Genomic DNA, 25,363 nt, shown 5'->3' with positions numbered 1-25,363 from the left:
AGATTTTCCTTAATCTCAGAGGCATATCTTGGTGTATGCCTAGCAAGATTGATGAGACTCTATTCAGTTGGGAGATGGCTGGAGTTGGGGCTACAAACAGAGAAAGATGGAGGATGATCCCTGCTAGTACTTGGTGGACTATATGGAGGGAGAGAAACGAGAGATGTTTTGAGAACAGGAACAACAACTTGCAGGAAGTAAAGCTTAAGTGTATTTTGTTGTTCTGCTTTTGGTGTACAAATGTCTACTCCAATGAAACTGAGTCAATCATAGATGTTTTAGGATCCATTTAGATTTGGTTCAGTTTTTGGATAGATTTTACTCCTTTCTGCTTTTGTAAATATGGTTTTTCAGTACTACCTAAGTACTAAATGAAATACATGTTACTAGTTTCAAAAAAAAGTTATGCATTAGTTTGTTTCAGATGATTTTTTGGTTAAGTTTCTTTATTAGTATTTGCATAAGTATTGTTTCATATATTTGGAAATTATGATAGTAAATTATTACACAGTGGTATCTTTCTCAAAACATCCTCTTTGTATTTTCACAATTTTTTTCCTATTTTTGTTTCCTTTATTAGTGGTTTTTGCGTAACCTTGTATTGTATGGTGCCTATGGCTATAGCTACCCAAAAGTCTTTGTCTTATCTATCCTGAATTTGATTATGAACCACTTGATGATAATCTTATAAGTTTGTTCATGTAGAGTCCATGGGAAGTAACAACTATTAGGAACACATAAGACATGGCTTTAGTTTTTTAGGTTTGATCCAATCTCCAAATCTTTGACTCATTCTTCGTAGAAGATCCATCATTTTCTTTTAAAAACTGATGGTCTAGCTGGCCCAGATACCATGGTCATCCATTTTTTTTATCATATTACTCTAAGGTTAAATTTCTAACAAGATGTTGCTAGATGGTATAACTTCTAGGATTTTCTTGGAATTCTGACTGTTTTCTTGCTCTTTCTCTTGGTGTAATTTTATCCATCAAGCATGGTTTTGTTTTTAGTTCTTGGCTTTCAAGTTTCTCTATCAACATTTTTAGGTCTTATCTTTTTCTGTAGGTTATATATGTGAGAAGTAAAGGCATGGGGAAAATAGTATTAAGATGCGTAGCTTTACTGTATTAGCCCTATTTATACTTATATTCTACACAGTACACATACACCTTCTCAAATGTGGGACACTAAGTCTACTATATACATTAACTATGTAACACTTCCCCTCAAGTCGATGCATATAAGTCATACATACTGGGCTTGTTACAATATAACTAACATGAGAACCAGTGAGGAACTTGGTGAAAACATTTGGAAGCTGATCATTTTACTTTTTCTCTAATAAAGTGACGATGAATCTGAATGTGCTTAGTCCATTCATGGTATATCAATTTGATGTAATATAAGGGCTACTTGATTATCACACACAAGTTTATCTAACTGATCTCTCTAGAGTTTGAGCAACTGTTTGATCCAAACTAGCCCATAAGTTGTTGTAGCTATTGCTTGATATTTTGCTTCTGCATTGATGGAGCAATCACATTCTGTTTCTTGCTATACAAGGACACTGGATTACCTCTTACTAAAATACAATATCTAGATGTAGAACATTTATAAGGAGGTGATCCTGCCTGCTCAACAGCTTTATCTCCAACGATCTGCCATGACCTTAATCCTTGAAAATTAGCCCTTTGCTTGGGATTGACTTTATATATCGCAAAATGTGGACAATTGTATCCAATGACTATCACTGGTAGAATTTATTAACTGTCTTACAACACTCACAAGAAAAGAAATGTTACGTTTAGTCATTGTGAGGTAATTCAATTTACCAATCAACGGCCTATATATTCCAAGATCACTAAGTGATTTCCCTCGTCTTGGTATTTGAATCTATTTATGTGTCAATGGATCTACACTTTGCCAGTTCTATCTCCTCAACAATGTCTAGGGCATACTTTTGTTGTGAATAACAATGCATGATCTGGACTGAACCACCATAATATATAGAAAATACTTCAATCTGTGAAGATCCTTGGTATGGAAGTTCTAAAAGAGATGTTGCTTTAAATAAGTGATACATCTTGATTATTGCCGGTGATAACGATATCATAAATATAAACCACCAAATGAATACACAGATTTGAATCAGAATGTTGATAATACATAGATTAATCAACTTAAATACGAGTCTGTCAAGCTCCTAAATTATTGTGTTGAATTTACCAAACTAGACTCAAGGAGTTTGTTTCACACCATAGAGTGACCGGCACAATCGGCATGTAAGGCTCTACTAGGCTCCCTCAGAGCAACAAAACTAGGTTAGTTGCTTCATATAAACTTAATCCTCCAGGTCATCGTGCGAAAGCATTATTAATGTCCAACAATAACTATGGATAGAAAAAGGCAGACATCTGCTATTTTATCCATGAGATTGTAATCAAGTACAAATATCTGAGTATACCCTTTGGTATAAGACGAGTCTTAAGCCGATCAATTTGGCCGTTCAGACCAACTTTGACGGCATGAACAAATGACAACCAACAATGAATTTACCTGAAGGAAAAAAGAGGTTTAGGAGTGAAGAATCTGAAGTTACACAACAAAAGCTTGCTTTTAAATGGCTATCAAGAGATAATAGGAGTAGTGAGCAAGTGGCAGAAAATGTTGGACGCCATCTATGGTGAAAAACATAGAGGATATGGAGTTACATGATTCCCATTGTGGGGACTTCAATACTGTTAGAACAATGGCAAAAGGGGAGGATGCAATAGAATAACCAATGTAATGGTTGATTTCTTCAGCTGGATAGAGAATATGGAGTTATACGCAAAGCCTTGCCGACAATTTGGGCTGTCAAGTGGCCCCCAAGGCCTAGCTCCAGTGGCAAAAGGTGGAGGATTTGTGGCTTAGGTCGTAGGTTCAAGCCCCACACCATGCAAAGCGAAACCTGGTATTTAAGTGGAGAAGGGTAGAGGGGCGGACCCATTATCCACCGAGTTTAGAAGACTGTGATTGGTCCAAAGGGCGGGTCACAGAAGAATTTCTCGGTTATCAAAAAAAATAAAAAAAAATAAATTTGGGCTGTCAAGTGGCTTGTCTTCCCACCATATACCTATGGATGCCCTTATGAGCCAAGAACGAAGAGTTGGAAGTATGGAGTGTCGTCTTGGAGAGAAGTAAATGGAAACTAACAAGGTGGAAGAGTCGATAACTATCCCTAGGAGGCCAATTTAAAAAAAAATATCTATTCCTGGGAGGTAGATTCTAAGTTGCACGGACTCGGGTGTGGGTATTCGAGACGGATGCGAATCCGAGAGTCGGATTCGGCAACATTTAAATTTTAAGATTCGGGGGTGCGAATCCGAGTATGGATAGCTGAATGAGTTCTCTCAAATGAGAGTTCTTCCATTAAATAGAAAGAATTTTGATTTACATGGCTAAAAATCTGCTATATATCCCTAAATATATGCTATTCCTAATTGTAATATCTCTGAAAATATGCTACATTAATCTATGCTATCTCCTATCATCATTACACAAATATTTAGAGTTATAACATAGATATGTACAGATATTAGATCTGTCCAATCATGCTAACATCCCCCCTCAAATTGATGCCGGTGGATAAAAAAGCATAAATTTGCCTACCAGAAACTGATGACGTTGTTGTGCCATAGACTTTGTAAACACATCAGCTATTTGAAGATCACTGGATACATGTGGAAGAGTAATGACTCTCTTATCTACAGCTTCTCTGATATAATGACAATCCACTTCAATGTGTTTGGTCCTTTCATGATAAACTGGATTAGTAGCAATCTGAATAGCACTTGTATTGTCAGCGTGGAGAGGAGTGGGATTAGATTGAGGAAATCCAATTTCTGCAAGTAAACCACGAAGCCAAACAATCTCAGAGCAAGCAATAGACATTGCTCGATATTCAGATTCGGTGGAAGATTTTGATACACGATCTTGCTTCTTGCTCTTCCAAGATATCAAGGAATCTCCAAGAAACATGCACCAACCCGTGACGCCAGCCCAATCAGAATCACTAAATGCATTAAGCTGAATCTCAGAACCACTAGGAAAGAATAATCCACGAGTAGATGTTCCCAAGAGATATCGAATGATGCGACGGACAGCCACCAAATGTAGATGGCGTGGAGCCTGCATAAATTGACTCACTTGTTGAACTGCAAAAGAGATATCAGGCCGAGTAATAGTAAGATAATTTAGGCTCCCAACTAATTGCTGATACAAAGTTGGATCAGGAAGGAGATCTCCTTCCGCACTGCAGTACTTTACATTCAATTCCAATGGAGTATTTACAGAGGAAGATTCTTGAAGACCAGCCAAAGCGATCAAGGCCTGAGTATATTTGTGTTGGTTCAAGAACACACCTAAAGAATTATAATGAACTTCTAACCCCAAAAAGTAAGTAAGAATACCAAGATCTTTCATATGAAAAGAATCCTTAAGCTGCTGCTGGAGGCTAGTGATTAGTGAAGAATCAGTTCCTGTGATAATAATGTCATCGACATACACCAAAAGAAGAACACATGGAGTATTTTACAGGGGAGGATTCTTGAAGACCAGCCAATTTGAGATCACCATGAAGAAAAGCATTTTTGACATCCATTTGATGAAGAGGCCAATTTTGTGATGCAGCAATGGCAATAATAGTTCGCACCGTACTCATTTTTACTACAGGTGCAAAAGTCTCCTCATAGTTTACACCATACTCTTGTTTGTTGCCAAGGACCACCAATCGAGCTTTGTACCGATCAAGAGTTCCATCATAATTAAGTTTAATTGAATAAACCCATTTACATCCAATTTGGACGGACATTTGGAGGACAAGGAACAATGTCCCATGTGTTATTTTCTTTAAGAGCCAAAAGTTCCTCCTCCATTGCTTTTTGCCAACATTCAAGCTTGGAAGCTTGTGAGTAATCTGTTGGAATAGAGATGGTGGATAAAGTAGAAGAAAAACCATACTGTTTAGGAGTTTGAAACACTCTAGTAGATCGCCGAGGAGGTTCAAGAGGAGCAGACCTTGAAGAAATTTCAGATTCTGGTTGTGGAGCAGTCTCAGGTGGCGGATCTGTTTCGGGATGGAGTAAAGTTGGCCGACGTCGTTCATACACAAATCCTGGTTTGAACCGCTTAGAAGACAATGACAAATCCTCAAAAGTAGGAAGAAGAGGAGAAACAGAAGATGACTCAACATGAGTAGGAAAGAAATACTGATTCTCAAAGAAAATAACATTTCTAGAAACACGAAATTTGTTAGAACTTGGATCATAGCAAATAAAACCTTTCTGTGAAGTACTATAGCCCATAAAAGCACATTTAATAGACTAAACAGAGAATTTATTGCGTTGAAAAGGAGGCAGGTGCACAAAACAAACACAACCAAACGTATGAAAACTATGATAGCTGGGATGCTTATGAAAAAGACGATAATATGGAGACTCAAGATTTAACACTTTAGATGGAAGTCTATTAATCAAATAGACAGCAGTAGACAAAGCTTCAACCCAATATTTAGATGGAACAGAGGACTCAATCAATAAAGTACGAGTAACATCTAAAAGATGACGATTTTTTCGTTCAGTAACTCCATTTTGTTGTGGTGTATATGGGCAAGAGTGTTCAAGCAAGAAATTATTGAATTCATGAGACATATATTCTCCACCAGAATCAGATCTTAATATTTTGATGCATGTGGAAAATTGAGTCTCAACGTAAGCCAAAAATTTCTTGAATATGGAAAACACTTCAGATTTAGATCGAAGAAAATACACCCATGTAAACCGACTATAGTCATCTATAAATGTCACAAAATACTTGAAATGAGCATGGAAAACAACTGGTGAAAAGCCTCAAACATCACTTTGAATGATATCAAAACACTTTGCAGCACAACTACCAAAATTAGGAAAAGAAGAGTTTTACTTTTGCCTAATTTACAAGTAGAACAATCAAAGGAAGCAACTGAAAATTGATTTTTATTTCCCAATAAACCAGAATTGGACAAATGAGACAACACAATAGAATTTGGATGTCCTAGACGTTTATGCCAAACCTCATTCTTAGTAGTGGTAGAAGCAAGAGCTAGAACACGAGGAATAGAAAAGTGTATAGGAAACAATCTTCCAACTTTAGGCCCCTTCGCGATTATCGTCCCCGACACCTGATCCTGCACAAGGCAACCATTACGAGAAAAATTCACATCACAATTGTTATCTACCAATTGGCCAACTGAAATAAGACTAGTGGAGAGCTTTGGTGATACAAAAACATTCTTGAAAGTTTCAGTAATATCCCCAACCTTGGTAATGGGTAAATTACTACCATTGGCAACCTGAATTTGTGTTGGACCATTATACTCACGGATGTTTTTGAGTATATTAGTTGAGTTGGTCATATGATTGGAAGCGCCAGAATCAACAAGCCAAAATTTAGATATTACCTCATTACCTTGCAGCCTTGGGCTGAAAATGCTGACAAGATCAGTTGTTGTACCATTTCAGGAGTAAGAACTTGTCCTACTGAAGACGAGTTATCTGTAGTTGAACCATTTATCCCAACTTGAAAAGCATTTGTCCTACGGTTTTGAGGACGTGTGGGACACTCTTTGATAATGTGTCCTTGTTGTTTACAATAATTACAGAACTTCTTGCCACAATTGCTAGCAATATGACCATATTTCTTGCAACTGTAGCATTAAGTACTAGCCATATCCATGCCCTTTCCTTTCCCTTGAGCTGCAAATGCGACAGTGACAACATTTCCTTGATGAAAAGCATTTTGTGTGAAGAGACGTTGCTCTTCACGAAGTAATTCCCTAAAACAGACATCCAACGAGGGAGATGGATCACGGTTTATCAAGTTGGAGCGAACATTTTCAAAATCAGATCGTAATTTCATCAAAAATTGATCTCGCTTACTTTGTTCATGAACTCCTTGAATGATGGAGATAGATTCAGAAGGTATTGTATTATAAACGATATCGGTAAATTCAACCCATAAGTAGTTAACTTTCTCAAAAAAAATAAAAATTCAATCCATAAGTTCTGAAATCCAGAGAAATAATCTTGAACAGAGAGACCTCCTTGAGAATACATAGTAATTTCATGCTCTAACTGAAAGCGCCTTGCGCTATGGTCTTGGTTGTAAACCTTTTGTAAATAATCCCACATTGCCTTTGCTGTCTTGTATGGCCTGAGATTAAGAACAATAAGAGGGTCAATTGACCCTAAAGTCCATGTAATCACCCGAGCATCTTTAACCTTCCATTGACCGAGCTTTGTAGGATCAGTAGGAGTAGGATCACTTCCATCTATATGTCCCCATAATTCTTTTCCGGTGACAAATAGTTGGAATTGAAATTCCCAAGCAGAGTAATTTTTTCCTGTGAAACGAACATGGAAGGACTCAAACTGATATGACGCCATGTTCTTGACAAGTTAAGGAAGATAGAAATGCAATGATACAAAATAACCAAAATGACCAAGACTAGGATTCCAAGATGCCTAAAATTCCAAGATACTTAGGACTTACTGTTGACTAAAAAACAGTAAGCTGAACCAAAACTTTCAATTTTTTTTTTTGAAAGAAACCACAGATGAAAGACACTAAGAATCAAAGCACTGAAAAAGGCTCTAATACCATGTCAATTTTGCTGAATGAGTTCTCTCAAATGAGAGTTCTTCCATTAAATAGAAAGAATTCTGATTTACATGCCTAAAAATCTGCTATATATCCCTAAATATATGCTATTCCTAATTGTAATATCTCTGAAAATATGCTACATTAATCTATGCTATCTCCTATCATCATTACACAAATATTTAGAGTTATAACATAGATATGTACAGATATTTAGAATCTGTCCAATCATGTTAACAGGATACGGGTGCGGGGATACGGCTAATTGGTATACCTGGTATATATGATATAAGGTGTAATATTATATATACATGTTATAATTGCTTATTATTTTTAGTGTACCTCTAAAAATAAATTATATCAATAACAACAATAATAATATATCTAGTCAAATAAGTGGAGGATTTGTGGCTTAGGTCACAGGTTCAAGCCCCACACCATGCAAAGCGAAGCCCGGTATTTAAGTGGAGAAGGGTAGAGGGGCGGGCCCATTATCCACCGAGTTTAGAAGGCTGTGATTGGTCCAAAGGGCGGGTCACAGACGGATTTCTCGGTTATCAAAAAAAAATAAAAAATATATCTAGTCAAATAAGTGGATATATATATATATATATATATATCACTAAAAATTTTTATGAAATATATAAAATAATTAATTGCATATTTTGGTATAATTGCATACAAAATAAAAGGAGTATAATTGTTAAAAAAGAGAGAATATAATAAACATTAAAAGTATAATTTATTTTATAAATAAAAAAGGACACACTTATCTAGAGAAACCCTTCGTCTCTAGTTTTCTTTTTCAAGAAAAACTGAAAAGACTCAAGAAAGATAAAAATGCTCAGTATTTCCTGTACTTTTTCAAGAAAAAACTCCTCTTTCTTTTCTGTATTTTTTCAAGCTTCGTCCTCTTTACTTTTTCAAGCTTCATCATAAAAAGTAGCGCCGCCTCCTCTCTGAAGATGTCGTCGGAAACTGATATCTTTTTCCCCAAATCTTTTCTCGGCCCTGGTCAAAGTGTCTGGATCGGATTGACCGAATCCGACACGCACCCCGCACCCGTGCCCGCACCATTGTCGCGTCGAGACGGGTTCGCCTGCAAAAATGAAGAGTCCGCTCAACATAGTGTAGATTGACTCTCATTAAATCAGTTTTGGATGCCCTTCCAACTTATATGTAAGCCCTTTCTCTTTGCCAAAAAGAATTGAAAAGAAACTCAAACAAGCTGAGAAGGGTGTTTCTCTAGCAAGGGAATAAAGAGAAGCATGGATACAACTTGGTTAAATGTAAAGAGGTGACAATGAGCAAAACACGAGGGGGTCTAGGCATTAAGAACTTGAGTATCCAAAACACTAAATTGCTGCAAAAAATGGTTGTGGAGATTCTGTTGTGAAGATATGGCATTATGGAGGAGGTTCATTGCTGAGAAATATGGCCTATAGAGCAACTTGATAATTGAAGAGGGGAATGACACTTTTGGGTGCTCTGTATGGAAACTGTCAGGAGAATGTGGATTGCTTTCAATGCGAAGGTGACCTTCAGAGTGGGGAGTGGTTTGAAGGCTAGTTTCTGGAATGAGATCTGGTTAGGTGATGTGAAATTGAGGATACTTTTCCCTGATTTGTACATTATTAGCCTACAACAGAATGCCACTATAATGTAGATTTGGAGCCCTCAAGGTTAGGACCTTATGTTTAATAGGACTCTAAATGATTGGGAGGTTGGAGGAGTAGCAAAACCTACTACATACTTTAAACTAATTTTCAGGAATTGCCACAGAGTTCAACAGACCAATTTGGAAATTGCATAGCAGAGGAGTTTTTTTACAGTGAAGTCCTGTAACTCGAGAGGAATACCAATCACTCTTTGGCAATAGTTTGGCCCTGGAAATTAATCTAGAAGATAAAGATCCCTTTAATTTCACATGGTTGTAATTAGAAGAGCTTGTCCAATCCTTGAAGTGCTACAAAGAAGAGGTATACAAATTTGTTCAAGGTGTTATTTGTGCGGACAAGAGGCTGAAGTTAATGGCCATTTATTTTTGCATTGCATGACAACTACAAATTTGTGGAACATGTTCGTTTGTATACTCGGGGTAAATTGGACAATGCCCAAAACCACTTTTAAGGTCCCAACACACTGGCAAGGAATTGGAAAGAGAGGATCAAAGGAAGATTGGTGGAAAAATATCCCTGCTTGCATTTGGTGGACACTACGGAAAGAAAGGAATTAGAGATGTTATAAAGAGAAGGTTAGCAGTACACAGAAGATCAAGATGAAATGTCTTGGTCTTTTATATTTTTGGTGTAAGCAAGATTTAGGGGGGGAAGTAGATATTTTAATGGAGTTTACAGACCAACTATAAATTTTTGAAAGTTTGTTTTTGGATTTTGAGTATGAGGCACCCCTTGGGGGTTTGTAAATCTCTCTTCATCAGTTTCTTGATGAGTTCTTTTGTGTGAATACAAAGTTACCTATTTCAAAAAAATCTACCTGAAAAGCAAAATTGGTGACAAAATCCTACATTGTTAAAACTATGTGGGTAATGGAAAAAATAAGTGAAGGGTGGGACGAGTTCTCGCAACACACAAGATTGGTGGTTGATAATGGTGCTAGAATCAAAACCCGGTTAGATGTTTGGAATGGAGATGAGAGTTTCTAGAGTAAATTTCCAAATCTATTTAACTGTGTTGTGAACTAGGAGGGATATGCCACACCCCAAAACTTTGGTGGGACGGACTGACGATCAGTGCCTTGACTTAATCGAGCGAATTAACCTTACATGATTTATGAAACGTGATACATGCATACGAGGAAAAATATTGCCTTTTTCCTTCCAAGAAGTACTTTTCTTTCATTAAACGTCTTGAGTCTTCCTTTCATAAGCTTGTAATATTTACATATTCAAAACAAGGATACATGCGTGCAAGATGAGATATTAATGAAAAAGAACTTAACAATACTAGTGTGTATATGGAACCTCTAAGATAAACCTGAGTTTGATCGGGCACATGTAGTTGAAGCTAAAAAAATGCTATTAGGCACTTTTTTGAGGTTGTCAATTTTAGTCCTTTTTGATTTTTCAATCTCCATGGGAGAAATTCTCCGGATGCTCTGGCTGGAGTTTTTCAATAGATATGGGGGAAGATAGGATTTTTTATAATGTAGGGTTTAAAACCTACGACATTACTATGAGATATTAAGATTCATAAGTATGATTCGACTGGATCGAGCGCAACAGATATTTAATGAGACAAGTTACTATTAACATTAATGTCATGAAGTGGTTGGTGTTTGTCTTCAATGTAGCTACGGAAGAAAAGAGGAAGATAATAAAGAGATGGAACATGAAGGACAACTTTTCATAATGAAAGTGGTAGGTACATAATGTCACGGGCCTATTATTCGAAGGCTCGTGAGACAGCAACTGAAGGCTTGCACAGCTCCTCGGATGCTCAGTCCTTACCCAAACAAGCACACCAACGTGCCCAGCAATCTGTCTAACACAGTCCACTAAAACAGCCAACAAGGAAGCAATAAAAGAAAGCAAGCTTTGGGAGGCAAGTGCCAATTTTTCTTGATATTTTTCTAAGTGTTCTCTATACAAGTGAACCTTACAACATATATGTCTAAAAGCTGAAAAACCAAGCTAAAACGTTGGGGACAAGTTCCCCTAAAATAATGGACTACAAGGGTGTCTTTACAAGTCAAAGGTATGCTGGAGTGTTCCTTAAATTCAGGCAGCCTTGTCCCTTCTTCTGGGCCCTTGCTGGCTGAAAGTCATGGTCACCACATGTTCATCAAGGGTCTCCAGAATGTCTCCGAAAGATGGAATAAAATCTGTACGCTGTTTGAAACCCGACGATTCCGCCCCGCTCCCGAAAACGCTGGATTTTAATGTAACGCCTTCTGGGGTGGTACACGCTCCCCCACCTGACTTGGCGACGACCCCGGCGCCACACACCTGCAAATAAGAATGGACCTTGTTGCGAAACTGCCACAAGTCCTCGTACTTCTCCCACGTTGCCTCCTCTGGTGCAGTTCCTTTCCAATGGATGAGGAACTGCGAGCTCGAATTGTTCCAGCCCTTGCTGCGAACCAGCTGATGATCAATAATGGCCTCGATCTGTTTGTCCACGGCTGGTGGAGTAATAAATATTTGAGCTCTACCGGTCTGCCCCCTATCCCTGTCCTCCATGTCTTCAAAATACGATTTTAGTTGACCAGCATGGAAAACCGGGTGTATCTTCAAGTGATGGGGCATATCAACACGATACGAAATTTTGCCAGCCTTGGCAATAATCTCGAAAAGGACCCCTCTATAGCGGCGAATCAGACTCTGACTCACTCCACGTAGCGACTTGAATTGTCTAGGGTTGAGCTTTACCATAACTCGATCCCCAATTCGATAGTCGACTGGACGCCGATTTCGATCAACAAACTTCTTCATTTTTCGGGCTGCCTTATCAAGGTAAGACCGTGCAAGGTCGACCTATTCCTCCCAGGCCTTTGCCATTTGATAGGCACCCGGACTCTTCAAACCGGCGTCGACGGGCAAGGATTGTGGCGTGTTGGGCTGCTGCCCGGTAGCTAACTCGAATGGACTTCTTCCCGTTGCCTCACTCCGCTGTAAATTATAAGAGAACTGGGCAGTGTCCAGCAGCTTTGCCCAGTCCTTCTGATTGGCACTGACATAGTACCGCAAATAGCACTCCAAGAGTGCGTTGATCCGCTCCGTCTGTCCGTCCGTTTGGGGATGAAAGTTGGTCGAAAAGTGCAATTCTGACCCAAGCTGAATAATTCACGCCAAAATGCACCGGTGAATCGAGGATCTCGATCACTAATAATATGCTTGGGTATGCCCCAATGCTTCACGACGTCTCTTAAGAATATACGGGCTGCCTCTTTAGCTTTGCAGCTGGCCGTTGTGGCAGTGAATGTCGCGTATTTTGAGAAGCGATCAACAACAACCATAATGGTCCCGAACCCCTCTGAATTCGGCAAACAAGTGATGAAATCCATGGTGATGCTGTCCCATGGTTTCTCAGCAATCGGCAGTGGCTCAAGCAGTCCACCCGGCGCCTTCGTTTCAACTGTCTTGTTGACAAACGAGGCAAGTACGCACATAGACCTCAATGTCGTCCCGCATTCGAGGCCAATAATAAGAAGACTCCAACAGTGCCAACGTCCTCTTCTGTCCCGGATGACCAGCCCACATTGTATCATGACTCTCCTTGATCAAAGTACGCCGAAGACTAGCCCATTTCGGCACGTACACACGTCTGCCTGTGGTGTACAGCAAGCCATTCTCCTCCCAAAACTTCTTCGTCTTGCCTTGTTGGGCCAAAATGAGAAGTTGCTTGGCCACAGGATCGTGCTGCATACCCTCTTTAATATCATCAATAACGCTGCTGCAAGTTGAGCTAATAATCGCAGCAAGGGCAGCCTTGCGACTAAGTGCGTCAGCTACAACATTTGCCTTCCCCGGCTTGTACTCAAACGTGAAATTGAATTCAGCCAAGAAGTCTTGCCAACAGGCCTGCTTGGCAGTCAGCTTCTTTTGAGACTGAAAATAAGTTGTCGCGACGTTGTCCGTCTTAACAACAAAATGAGCACCCAATACATAATGACGCCAAGTCCGTAAGCAATGGACCACGGCCGTCATCTCCCTCTCATGAGCAGAATAGCGTCGCTCTGCGTCATTCAGTTTTCTACTCTCAAACGCTATCGGGTGGCCCTCTTGCATCAGGACGCCACCAATAGCAAAATCAGAAGCATCAGTATGAATTTCGAAAGCTTTTGTGAAATCTGGTAGCGCCAAAACAGGCTCCTCAATAATGGCAGCCTTGAGCTCTTCGAAGGCATCTCGACATAAGTCTGTCCATTCCCACTCACGACTCTTTTTCAGCAAGTCGGTGAGTGGAGTAGCAATAGCGGAATACCCAAATATGAAGCGTCGATAGTATTTGGCGAGGCCAAGGAAGGACCGCAATTCTGGTACCTTCGTTGGGGCCTCCCAGTCCCGAATTGCCTCGACCTTGTCACTGTCCATCCTTATTTCTCCATGGCTGATCGTGTGCCCAAGGAACTGGACAGTGGCCTGGGCGAAGCTGAATTTTTCCTGCTTCACACACAAATCGTTGTCACGCAATACCTTGAACACTTTGCACAAGTGCTCAACATGCTCCTCTAAGCTGTTGCTATAAACGACAATGTCGTCCAAATAGATGACCACAAACTGATCTAAAAAGGGATGGAACAGTTTGTTCATCAGTGTACAAAACGTAGCTGGGGCATTCGTCAAGCCGAACGGCATAACCAGCCACTCGAAGGCACCATAACGAGTGACACAAGTCGTCTTTGGCTCATCACCTTCAGCAATTCGGACTTGGTAGTAACCCTTCCTCAAGTCCATTTTCGTGAACACCTTGGCCTGTCCCAATCGATCGAATAAATCTGCAATCAAGGGAATGGGATACTTGTTCTTCACCGTGACCTTGTTGAGGGCCCGATAATCAATACACAAGCGCAACGTCCCTTCCTTCTTCTTTTGGAACAAAAGAGGCGCACCAAAAGGCCCCTTCGAAGGCCTGATATGCCCAGCTTCCAGCAACTCCTTGAGCTGCTTCCTCAGTTCCTCTAACTCCGGGGGCGCCATACGATAAGGTGTCATGGCAGGTGGCTTTGCCCCGGGAACCAGTTCAATCTGATGATCAACTTCCCTTCGTGGTGGCAACCGTTGGGGAAGTTCTTCCGGCATCACGTCCCTATTATCATAGAGGACCTGCTCGACACAGTGAGGCAAGGCTGCCGCCTCAATCGAGTCTCCGACGCCTCCAACAAGGGCAGCAAGGAAGGTTGGTTCCCCTCTCTTGAAGCCCTTAACAAGCTGCATGGCGGACAAGTGTACTCTGTTTTGTGGCACCCGAATAAGGGGCACCACGCACGAACCTCCGGCATCGCTAATGTGTAGTTGGTTGAGACGCGGCGAAATAAACGCGTTCACTTCATACCAAAAATCCAGCCCCAAAATAATGTCAAAAACATCCATGGGCGCAATGGTGAAATCTGCCAGCCCCTTCCACCCTCCTAACCCGATAGGAACTTTAGGAGTGAATCCGTGGACAGTTGTGGGAAGGGCGTTGACGGTTTTCAGCATCGTATCACCAACAACGTAATTCAGACAAAGGTCGGTGGCCCTTTCCTTTGTTACAAAATTGTGAGTTGCACCTGTGTCTACCATAATTCTAACGTCTTTGCCATTCAACTTGGCATTGACAAACAATGATTCGCGCGGCCTTATACTAGCCGGCTGGGTAGCCAACGCAGCAAGAGTTATATGATTAAACAATGCCATATGATTAAACATCCCAACAGCAACATTCTTACTCTTTTCAGCCCCGCTAGCCTATCCGCCTTGCTCACCGGATGGACCTCCAGTTTGCGATGCAACCTGTTCTTGCTGTTTTTGAGCAGCAACTATTGCATTTAATTTACTTAAGGACGGACAGTAACGGGCAGCATGGGTAGTTTCACCACAAATATAACAACCCTCACGATGTGGAGCGCCTTTCTTACGATCCTCATAGTTCTTGCGGAAATTAGAAGGTTGGTTGCGATTGTTACCTCTTGTATCGCTGCCTCTGTTGGGAACTGGCCTGTTCTTGGTTCGACTGCTATCTCCTCTTGGAGGAACATTTTTGCTCCGATTGTCCCTCCCCTTCGCTGCTTCTGCCCGAAAGTCATTGAGTGATTCTGCCACTACGATCGCTTCGTCAACATCACGAACTTGTCGCCTTTGGAGCTCTTGTTTGGCCCAGTTTTGGAGGCCATCCAAGAAGTAAAACAACAAGTCCTCACTTGTCAAACTCGGAATTTGGAGAGTGAGTCTCGTGAACTCCTTCACATAGTCCCGAATGGAGGATGTTTGCTTCAATTCCCTCAACTTCCGACGAGCTTCATGCACCACGTTTTGAGGGTAGAACTGTCGCTTCAACTCCCCTTTGAACTGCTCCCAATTGTCTATGGAACAAACCCCTCTCTCCATGTCCGCCTTTTTCCTCAGCCACCACAGCATGGCGGTGTCGCTCAAGTACATAGCTGCTGTCCGAATTTTGGCAGCTTCACTGGTCATGCAAACATGCTCGAAATAAGCATCCATTTGCCACAAGAAGTTCTCAACATCTTGGGCATTTCTTTCACCACGAAACTCTTTTGGCTTAGGAGCTTCAATCCGTGTCTCACGGACAGTGACGGGACCAGCAACTCCCGCAGTGGCAGTCTCGTCAACCTGCCTCTTCAAAGTCTCAAACTCTCGGTGAAGGGAGGAGAGAGCTTCGGTGAGCTTGAGTTCGAGGTTGGTCAGTCCTTCCTTGTTAACCTCCTCAAGCTCTTCAAGGTTACTCTTCACCTCATCGAAGGCTTCAACTCTCGGTGTATTTTAAATGTATAGATGTGCCCATGTGGACATATTACTATTTATAATTATGCAATATTTATGATGTCCACGTGGGCACATATATACCTTTAATATACACAATGAAATAGTGCAGGGGGTAAAAGGTCCTCCATAAAGTTTGGAATCGTAACAGCAATTTCGGCCAAAGTTTGAGTATTTTTCAGACCTTTTTCCCTTTTTTAAAACATATATTAATCGATAAATCTATTATTGGTAAACAATGAGCCTCATCTTTACTTAACCAAAAGTTTTGGGCTCGAGCTCCAAAATGGAAAACAGTCTTTCTTGAAAGCGCTTCTCTCCTTAATGGTCGTTAAGTGCGGGAATCCAAATTAATTGGGTCCCACAATAAAAATATCAAGCACGGCATGAAAAAATAAAATTGGGGCCTGAAGACTTTGCTTTAGTTGCTTTGCCCTGTGGTTGGCCCCGTGGACAATACCCTCTCAGCCGACTAAGTAGTGCCCCCTAACACATTGGCAGATTTGGCCCGTTTGAAAAATCATAGCATTCGACTCCTGGGCACATAAAGTTCTTTAGGTTTCAAATCATGTTGCATTTTGTGGAAAACTTATAAAATCACATATGATCTGTTAAAATAGGAATATGTTTATACAATCCTATTAGAATAGGAATAGGAATAGGAATAGAAATATAAATAGGAATACTAAATAGTATCCTACCTGGTAAAGGATTGTATTCTAGGGTCTATAAATAGGGTCTCAATGTAATAATGCAGAAACAACAACAATTCAATAATATTCTTTTCCTATATTTCTCACATGGTATCAGAGCCTCTACGATCTTGGTAAACAATCAAAGAGCTTCCGCTGCCGGCGGGCGGCTATATTATCCATATATGCCGCCCGTTCGGCCAACGATTATGTTAGCAAAAGTTGGTTCACCGTGTATCTTTCCGGTGACTATTTTCTCATATCTAATTTGTGTAGCACCGTGCCATCATTCCGGTGACTACTTTCTTATATCTAATTTGTGTAGCACCGTGCTATCATTTCAGTGGCTACTTTTTCATATTTAATTTGTGTAGCACCTTGCCATCTTTCTGGTGACTACCTTTTTTTTTGCATATCTTATTTGTGTAGCACCGTGCATCTCTCCGGACTACTTTTCATATTTAATTTGTGTAGTACCGTGGATTTTTCCGAACTATTGTCTCATATCTGAGTTGCATAGCATCATGTGTCTTTTCAGTGACTCCTCAGATTTGATTTGCATAGTTCCATTCGTCTTTCTGGTGACTCCTCAAATTTGATTTGCGTAGGGTTGTGCCATCATTCCAACCCTACCCGTATAATTTTTCTTTTTCAGCAGGGTCGTGCCATCATTCCGAACCAACCCATATTATTTCTCTTTTTAAATGGGGTCGTTCCATCAATTCGAACTATCCTATATAATTTCTATTTTCTAGTTGGGTCGTGACATCATTCCGACCTACCATATAATTTTATTTCTTATATTGTGACCATTTTTAGCCATCAAAATCTAAATACTCTGGCATATGAGCATGTTCTGGCCAGTTTTCGGTGACTTGTTTAATATCGACTCATCTATTGATTCCAACATGATCCATATACTTTATACTAGATTTTGAGCCTTTATTGCTCAGGGGGAGTTTAGTAGCCTTGTATGTCGATTATGTGAGTCACTCTATGGTCTGAAACAGTCTTTGCAAGTTTGGTTTGGAAAGTCCAACACTATACTTTTATCACTCTGTGTTATATCGACATTATGCATCAAATTCAATAATTCATGATAAGACCAAGCACATTGAGATTGAGCACATTGAGATTGATTGTCAACTTTGTGAAGTCGAGTGATCAAGTTGCAGATATCTCACCAAGCCCCTCATCGGTCCTTGTGTTAATTACATTTGTAACAAGCTAGGTACATGAATTATATGCACTAGCTTGAGGGGGAGTGTTAGAATAGGAATAGGTTTATACAATTCTATTAGAATATGAATAGGTTTATACAATCCTATTAGAATAGGGATAGGAATATAATAGAAATAGGAATACTAAATAGTATCCTACTTGGTAAGGATTGTATTCTAGGGTCTATAAATAGGGTCTCAATGTAATAATGTAGAAACAACAACAATTCAATAATATTCTTAACCTATATTTCTCACATGATCAATTAATGAAGCAAATATCATAGTTCCATAGATATGAGAACATCAAGAAAAACTCATAAAATCTTAACATTCTCTTCCCATTTCATGAACCTTTACTTTTAACATTTTGAAAGTCATAGAATCTTCTAAATTCATGGGAAAACCTTAGCATAATGAAAACATCATTTGGAAGCTTGAAACATGCACATTTTGATCATGCAAAGCATGACTTGTGGGTCTAAATATTTATTAGATGTGGATTTTCCAACCAATTTTATGACAGGATTTATTTGTGAAAATCCTTTGGAACATGTATTCATTCGCTTTTGATGCTTGGGCAACATATATTTGAATAGTTTTAAGACATTTTGCAATTTATTTTTTGGAGAAAAAAACAGGGAACAATAAGTGTTTGGAATGTAATGTGGATCTATTCCTATTAGTTTAAGGGCAATATTGGCAAAGATACTTGCACCATAAGTGCTAGGATAGATACCCTATATATGGTTAGACTTGAGAAGAAGAGAATATTTACCTTTGGTGAGTTATGGTTTGTCTTTATCTGATTTTTTATACTGCAATAAGTTTATCTGTTTATTTTCCTTCAATTCGAAACAATTGTGCACAAGGCTACTTATATGATATAGCTCTCTCTAAAACATTAATGCTTTAAAAGGGAAAATTTTATGAGCTGTATGAGCTAGATGCTGAAATTGGTCACAAGGAGCTTGATTGGAAAATGACGCAAAGTGGCGTGGGAAAATGTCGACAGGTATGCTGTACTTAGTTCACTTGGGATATTTGAAGAGGGAGTTTTGATCATTTTCAGGTTTAGCTTAGTCTTCGGAATCTGATTCATGTACTTATTTTCTTGCTTTTCTTTCAGGTCGGTATATCTGAAAGTGGAATTGATGAAGCTGTTCAGAAGCTCCTAGCGCGAGGGTAAGAGTTAGAAATCTCATTTTTGAGATCTGTATCTTTTTTCAGGGGAACAGGATAACAGCTTTTGCTGCTACCGATCTCTGATTCCTAGTTACTAATGACTCTGCTAGTTTATCTGCAATTAGAATTGCTGATCTGTTTGTTTGTATTAGTCAGTTCTTAACAAGTCATCACTCATGGTCATAGCTGTGTCACCTTTTCAGCATGACTTATGACTTATTCTTTAGTAACAATTTACAATTGACCACCTCCACCACCAACATGCCAGTGTAATCACGTGGGTCTGGGGATAAACAAAGCAAATGAAACAATGGTTATAGGAAGAAATGAAGATCTTATACTATGCAAATACTAAATAATACTACTAAATAAGGAGAAGATGAGTAGAAGAGACTAGTCCCCTTGCCTTTCCCGCATAAAAGTATGACAACACTCTGCCACCTACTACCATTCTACACTATTCCTTGACTTCCATACTTCCATATCTATGGTCATGTCTTCAGTAAACTAAAGATATGTCATGTCTTGTTTAATCACCTTACCCAGTTCTTTTTCAGCCTACCTCTATCTCTCATAGAACCTGTTATAGCCAACCTCTCATACCTGCTCACTCGTGCATCACACACCTCCTTTTCACATTCCCGAACCATCTCAACGTTGCTTCCCTTATCTTGTCTGCCACAGAGGCCACTCCACCTTGTTCGTATAACTTCATTCCTAATCCTATCCTTCCTACTATGCCCACAAATTCATCTGGGCGTTCTCCTCTCTCGCACATTCATCTTCTAAACGTTTGCATTCTTGACTAGCCTCACTATACCCCATACAATAAAGTAGGTTGAACCGCCACTTTGGAATTAACCTTTAAGTCTTGATGACTTATTCTTATCACATAGTACCCTAGACGCTAACCTTGATTTCATCTGTCCACTCTAATATGATGTGCCACATCATCATCTATCTTCTTGTGTCTTTGAATTATAGACTTACGATACCTGAAACTTCCCCTCTTGGGTATGACTTGTGTATCAATCTTCACTTCCACCTCCACCTCATGCGTATCATCACTGATCGTGCACTTTGGTACTCTGTTTTAGTCCAGCTTAATCTAAGATCTTTAGATTCTACTTTCTAGAGTCTGTCTCCAACTTCTAGCGTATTGTTAACTCCATCACGCATCTTGTCGAACAATACTATGTCATCTGCTAATGACATATTCCATGACAACTCCCTTTGAATATGGTGCGTCAATTCTTTTGTCACTAAGGCAAACAAAAACACACTAAGGGATGATCCCTAGTGCAACCCCATTTTGATCGGGAAGTGTTCTGAGACACCTTCCATTGCTCTTACCCGAGTCTTTGTCTCCAAATATATGCCACATGAACACCTCTAGCTTCCAAATACCTCCATAAAACTCCCTAGGAGCTTTATGGTTTTCTAGGTCAATGAATACCATGTTCAAGTCTTTCATCCTATCCCTATACTACTCTAACAATCTCCTAGCTTCTGTAGTTGATTGTTTGGTATGAATTCGATTTGGTTCTCGAGATAGACACACCACTCCACATTCACATCCACATCTCGACCACCCTCTCCCAAACTTACGTTATGGGGCTTTAGTATCTTGATACCCACATAATTATTGCGACTTTTAATATCACCTTTGTTCTTGTACAATGAAATCATTGTACTCCATCTCCACTTCTCTGACATTCTAGTTGGGCTAAAAATGACATTAAACAACCCAATTAGCTCACTCCTTGCCTATTTTGCCAGCGTTCTTCCCAAATTCCACCATTTTTTTTTTGTGGCTTGGTTGCTTTTGCTTCCTCATCTTCTGACTTGTCCCCTTAACCTAGTAGACTTTATACATCTATAATGCCTAAAATCCTTACGACCCTCGGAAAGCTCCAACTCCCGACGCAATATCCCTGTCACCTTCCTCATTCAAGGGCTTATGGAAATAGGACATGCATCTCCGTCTAATGTATGCCTCTTCTTCTAATACTTCTCCATTCTTGTCCTTGATACACTTAACTTGGTCCAGGTCATGGGCCTTCCTCCCTCTCGACTTGCAAGTCTATACAACTTCTTATCCCCACCTTTGGCCTTGAGCTCTTCATACAAGTCTCAAAAGTTGCCGTTTTAGTTGCTCTGCCTACCACACTATGGTAGATCACCAATTGCTCCTCTATCTTCTGGAAGCTCGAGTTGGCTATAACCAAATCAAAAGCTTTAGCAGTATCTAAAAGCGAACCCCCTTCTTTGTTTCTATACCTAGAGCCATAACAACCATGCATAATCCTTCGAAGTGGTCCCTATTTGACCATTAAAATCTCATCCTAGAAATAGCTTCTCGGTGTGCGGGATACCTCTCATAACCTCGTCCAACTCACATTTGTTCTCCTCATCTAAACTAGCTTGCAGTGCGCATGCACTAATTATGTTAAAAGTCAGCCCTCCACAACTATCTTAATGACCATCATCCTATCATTAACCCTCCTAACCTCTACCACTTGATCCCTATAGACTAAATTACCTACTCCCCTCCTACTCGTTGAGCTTTCTGAGTACCACAACTTAAACATGTCTACATCCCTAGCCTTAGTTCCCACCCATTCGACCATTAGGTTTTCTGGACACACGCTACAGTGACATTCCTCTTTTTGAGAATCTTCACTAACTCTATTTACTTCCCTATCAAGGTCTCTATCATGCCCTAAGCCTATACTCGGCACTCAGAACCATTGTTTGTCCCAAGCGATCTCTTGTCCTGGCTTACTAATATGCAGAAGATTGAACAACTTATGCGAAAGCTTTATAAAAGATGAGCATCACAATGATTAAACAAAAATTAAACCATCTCAACAACTTTATCTAGAAGTCTAAATAATAATGATATATGTGTTTGAAAACATCTGAAAACAATGACTTGACTGACTCATCTAACTCGTCTATGAAGCCTCTAATGAACTAAAGATAGGTGCCAGGACAAAAATCCCGACAACCTGAATATTCCACTAGCAATGTCTACTATGTACTGAATAACCATATGAACTGGATCCCTCTGAAAGCAAGAAGGTCTCACCAAATGCTGATGGAGAAAGATCCTAGTGAAGCGTTGTTGCCGATCTTGAAAACCTGGATCTGCATCTTTTAAAGATGCAGCACCAAATGACGTCATTACATGGAATGTACGGTATGTAAAAATAGTTGAAAGAAACAACTTGCCAAACTAAATATACTAAATTGAAAGAGTAAATCCGAGGTAGATTGTAAAATAGTCAACTGAAAAGTAACGCATGCATGAGTACTTTAACAACCAAACTTTTCAATTGAATATGTATGCAATAGTAGCAAATACTAAAAATACTATAATTTGCTTTTCGTGAGGAGTTTCTCTAACCAACAACCATCACGTGAGCCTCATGATGATACAACGTCTTGCCCACGTTGCTAGAGCCATCCAATACCTTACCAGGGCAAAGGAAAAATTGAACTAATGGATCCAATCTCTAAGCCCTTATCGGGGGCTTTCTAAGGAGTTGTCTGAATCAACGGCACGATCCTATTCTATACTGGCGGTGCAGTTCTGGGGTTTGGATTATATGAACCCTTACCCAACTCGGTGCTCAAAAAACTCTCAAGATAATGCAATAATGCTCAATAACTTTAAAGATGTCCCACTTCATGGAAAGTATCCCACTTTAGGGGAAAAACTGAAAGTCTGTTACTCTGAATCTCTGCTCACTAATACTGCTTTAGAATTGAACTTGGAAACTTGACTATGACTTTTTGAAAATCTTGTTATGGTTTTAAAACTTGACTATGCCTTTTTGAAAATCTGGTTATACTTTTCTCAAATATGAGATATACTTTCAAACTGACATGCTTTCTTTAAGAAACTATCTAGATCTTCTTTCTGAAAATATGCATCTTGAATGTTCCATTCTCAAAAAAAAATAAATTTCCATTCTCAAAAAAATATGCATCTTGAATGCAAAATATACTTTCTTGAAATTCTTCCTGAAATACTTCTTTCATTCTTGAAATATACTTTGCTCATGAAAACAATGCATAAGAAATAGTATGACAAGATTCTCAACTAACTTTAGCTAAGAAGGGGTCATGTGGTGGAATAGCATGAACCCTAAATTAATCAAGAATCATTAACAACATAAACTATAATGATTTCAATATTTATTTTTTTGAGAATGGTAACTTTTTCTTCTATTTATCCACAGGTATACTACATCAAAGTAGCCCCCCTTCCAAAAAGTATTACAAACTAGACTGACTCCATCTGTGCTTTTTGTCACAAATAGTCTAAAACATCAAAAAGTTCTTCTGCCTGTACTAAGACTTTCTGTTTACACCAAAAATAATAAAGAGCTATACAATTCATCTTGAAATTCTGCACATTGTTCTTCTTGCCCTCAAAACATCTTTGATTCCTTTCTTTCCACACTGTCCACCATATACAAGTTGGGACAATCCTCCATCTCTCCTCCTTAATTGTAGTATTGCCAATATTGATCCAACAATTTAGGAGTTGTACTATGTTTCTTGGTTTCACCCAAGTGATCTTTCTAAGGCTGCTGAATATTCTCCATAATTGATCTGTCCATTTGCAATTCAAAAAGAGATGGTTGACTGTCTCTTCCTGTTCCTCACACAAATAGCATCTTGAGCATAGTTGGAACTTCCTCTTCTTTATATTCTCTTGTGTCAGCACTGCTTCCTTTGCTAGTAACCATGTGAAACAGTTTACCTTGTTTGGGATTTTAGTTCTCCATATCATCCGCCATGGCCATAGCTCCATCCTATCATTTGAATTTGATTGATTAAGATCTTTGTAAGCTGACTTGACACTGAAAACCCCTTTGCTACCAATCTTCCACACAACCTTGTCTTCTTCCCTAGTCAAATTGCTAAATTGTGCCAGTGTATCATGGAAGGCCACTATGTTCCCCATCTCCCAATCATTTAGATTCCTCCTAAGATGTAAGTTCCACCCCTGTCCTGTCCACATTTCAGCCACAGTTGCATTTTGTTGAAGGCTTAGTGTATATAAGTCTGGAAATAATTGTTTCAAGGTTCTTTGGGCTATCCATCTGTCCTCCCAAAATGACACCTTCATTCCATTACCCACCTGGAATCTGATTCTAGAAAGAAACAGAGGCCAAAGATTTCTTATTGATCTCCAGATACCACATCCATATGCTCAATAATAGAATCAACAATGAGCATATTCGAAATAAAAGAATTCAAAAATCATGAACTTTGGGGTGAAACCTTAACTTTGATCTACTTACTTAGATTATAGATGTAGGGCATGAGGAAGAACTTAGTTTCTCAATATACTATCCTTACATACCTTAGTGACAAAGCTAGATGAAGAACCTTGGAAGAGGAACCCTAACTTGGTGTTTCTTGAAAATTCTTGAGTGTTGATGTTTGGGGAGAGAATGAAAGGGTTTCAATGATGAAAACTGATTGTCTAACCGTCCTAAGATGTTGTAAGGTCATTTAGATAACTTCCCCAAAGGTTTTAGGATAAAAATACCCTCCTCTAACACAAAATCGATGAAATTTCACGCCCTACCGTCATCTGAGTGATAGGCCGTCGCTTGGGTGACGGGCCGTCATAACTAAGCCAAAAAAATGAGCTCACTAGTTAAGTGTGAAGCCCACTTATGACGGGTCATCACACTTGTGACGGACCGTCACTCACTGCCAGATTGGAACATCTCTAGTAATCAGTCATAACTTTTTACTCCGGACTCGGATTCACGAATGGTTGGTGGCTTTGGAAAGAAGACTCATAGACCTTTAATTTGTTAGGTCGTGAGCCACCTAACAGAGATGTCATCGTTTGAAGTTTTGAGAATTGGTAAACATTGTATTCTTCAGCATTACCTGGGGACCTTTAAAATATCAGTAAAGAACAAAAAGCATAATACTTACAAGGATCCTAAGAGTTTTAAAAGTTGATCTGAATCCTCTAATCCTATCTCTTTACACCAAAAATATAGAGATACAATGCAATTCCATTCAACAAGGTTGAATGGAATTGGATATATCTTCAAAATTCCTACTATTCCTCTCCTTCCACACTGTCCACCAAATGCAATGTGGAATCA

General features: G+C 39.5%; 1 protein-coding gene across 1 annotated transcript in view; it reads left to right on the top strand.

The window, feature by feature from the left end:
- The window catches only part of LOC102603118 (DNA mismatch repair protein MSH7), a 66,062-nt gene that overhangs the window by 5,953 nt on the left and 34,746 nt on the right, over positions 1-25,363 (top strand). The window contains exons 3-4 of the mRNA XM_006341202.2: positions 18,952-19,047; positions 19,162-19,217. Of these exons, the coding sequence (XP_006341264.1) occupies positions 18,952-19,047; positions 19,162-19,217 (152 nt within the window). The remainder of the gene's footprint in view (positions 1-18,951; positions 19,048-19,161; positions 19,218-25,363) is intronic.

The sequence above is a fragment of the Solanum tuberosum genome, unplaced genomic scaffold, assembly GCF_000226075.1.
Source record: "Solanum tuberosum cultivar DM 1-3 516 R44 unplaced genomic scaffold, SolTub_3.0 scf00022, whole genome shotgun sequence".
In the NCBI taxonomy this organism is placed as follows: domain Eukaryota; kingdom Viridiplantae; phylum Streptophyta; class Magnoliopsida; order Solanales; family Solanaceae; genus Solanum; species Solanum tuberosum.
This window is presented reverse-complemented; position numbering and strand designations above follow the sequence as displayed.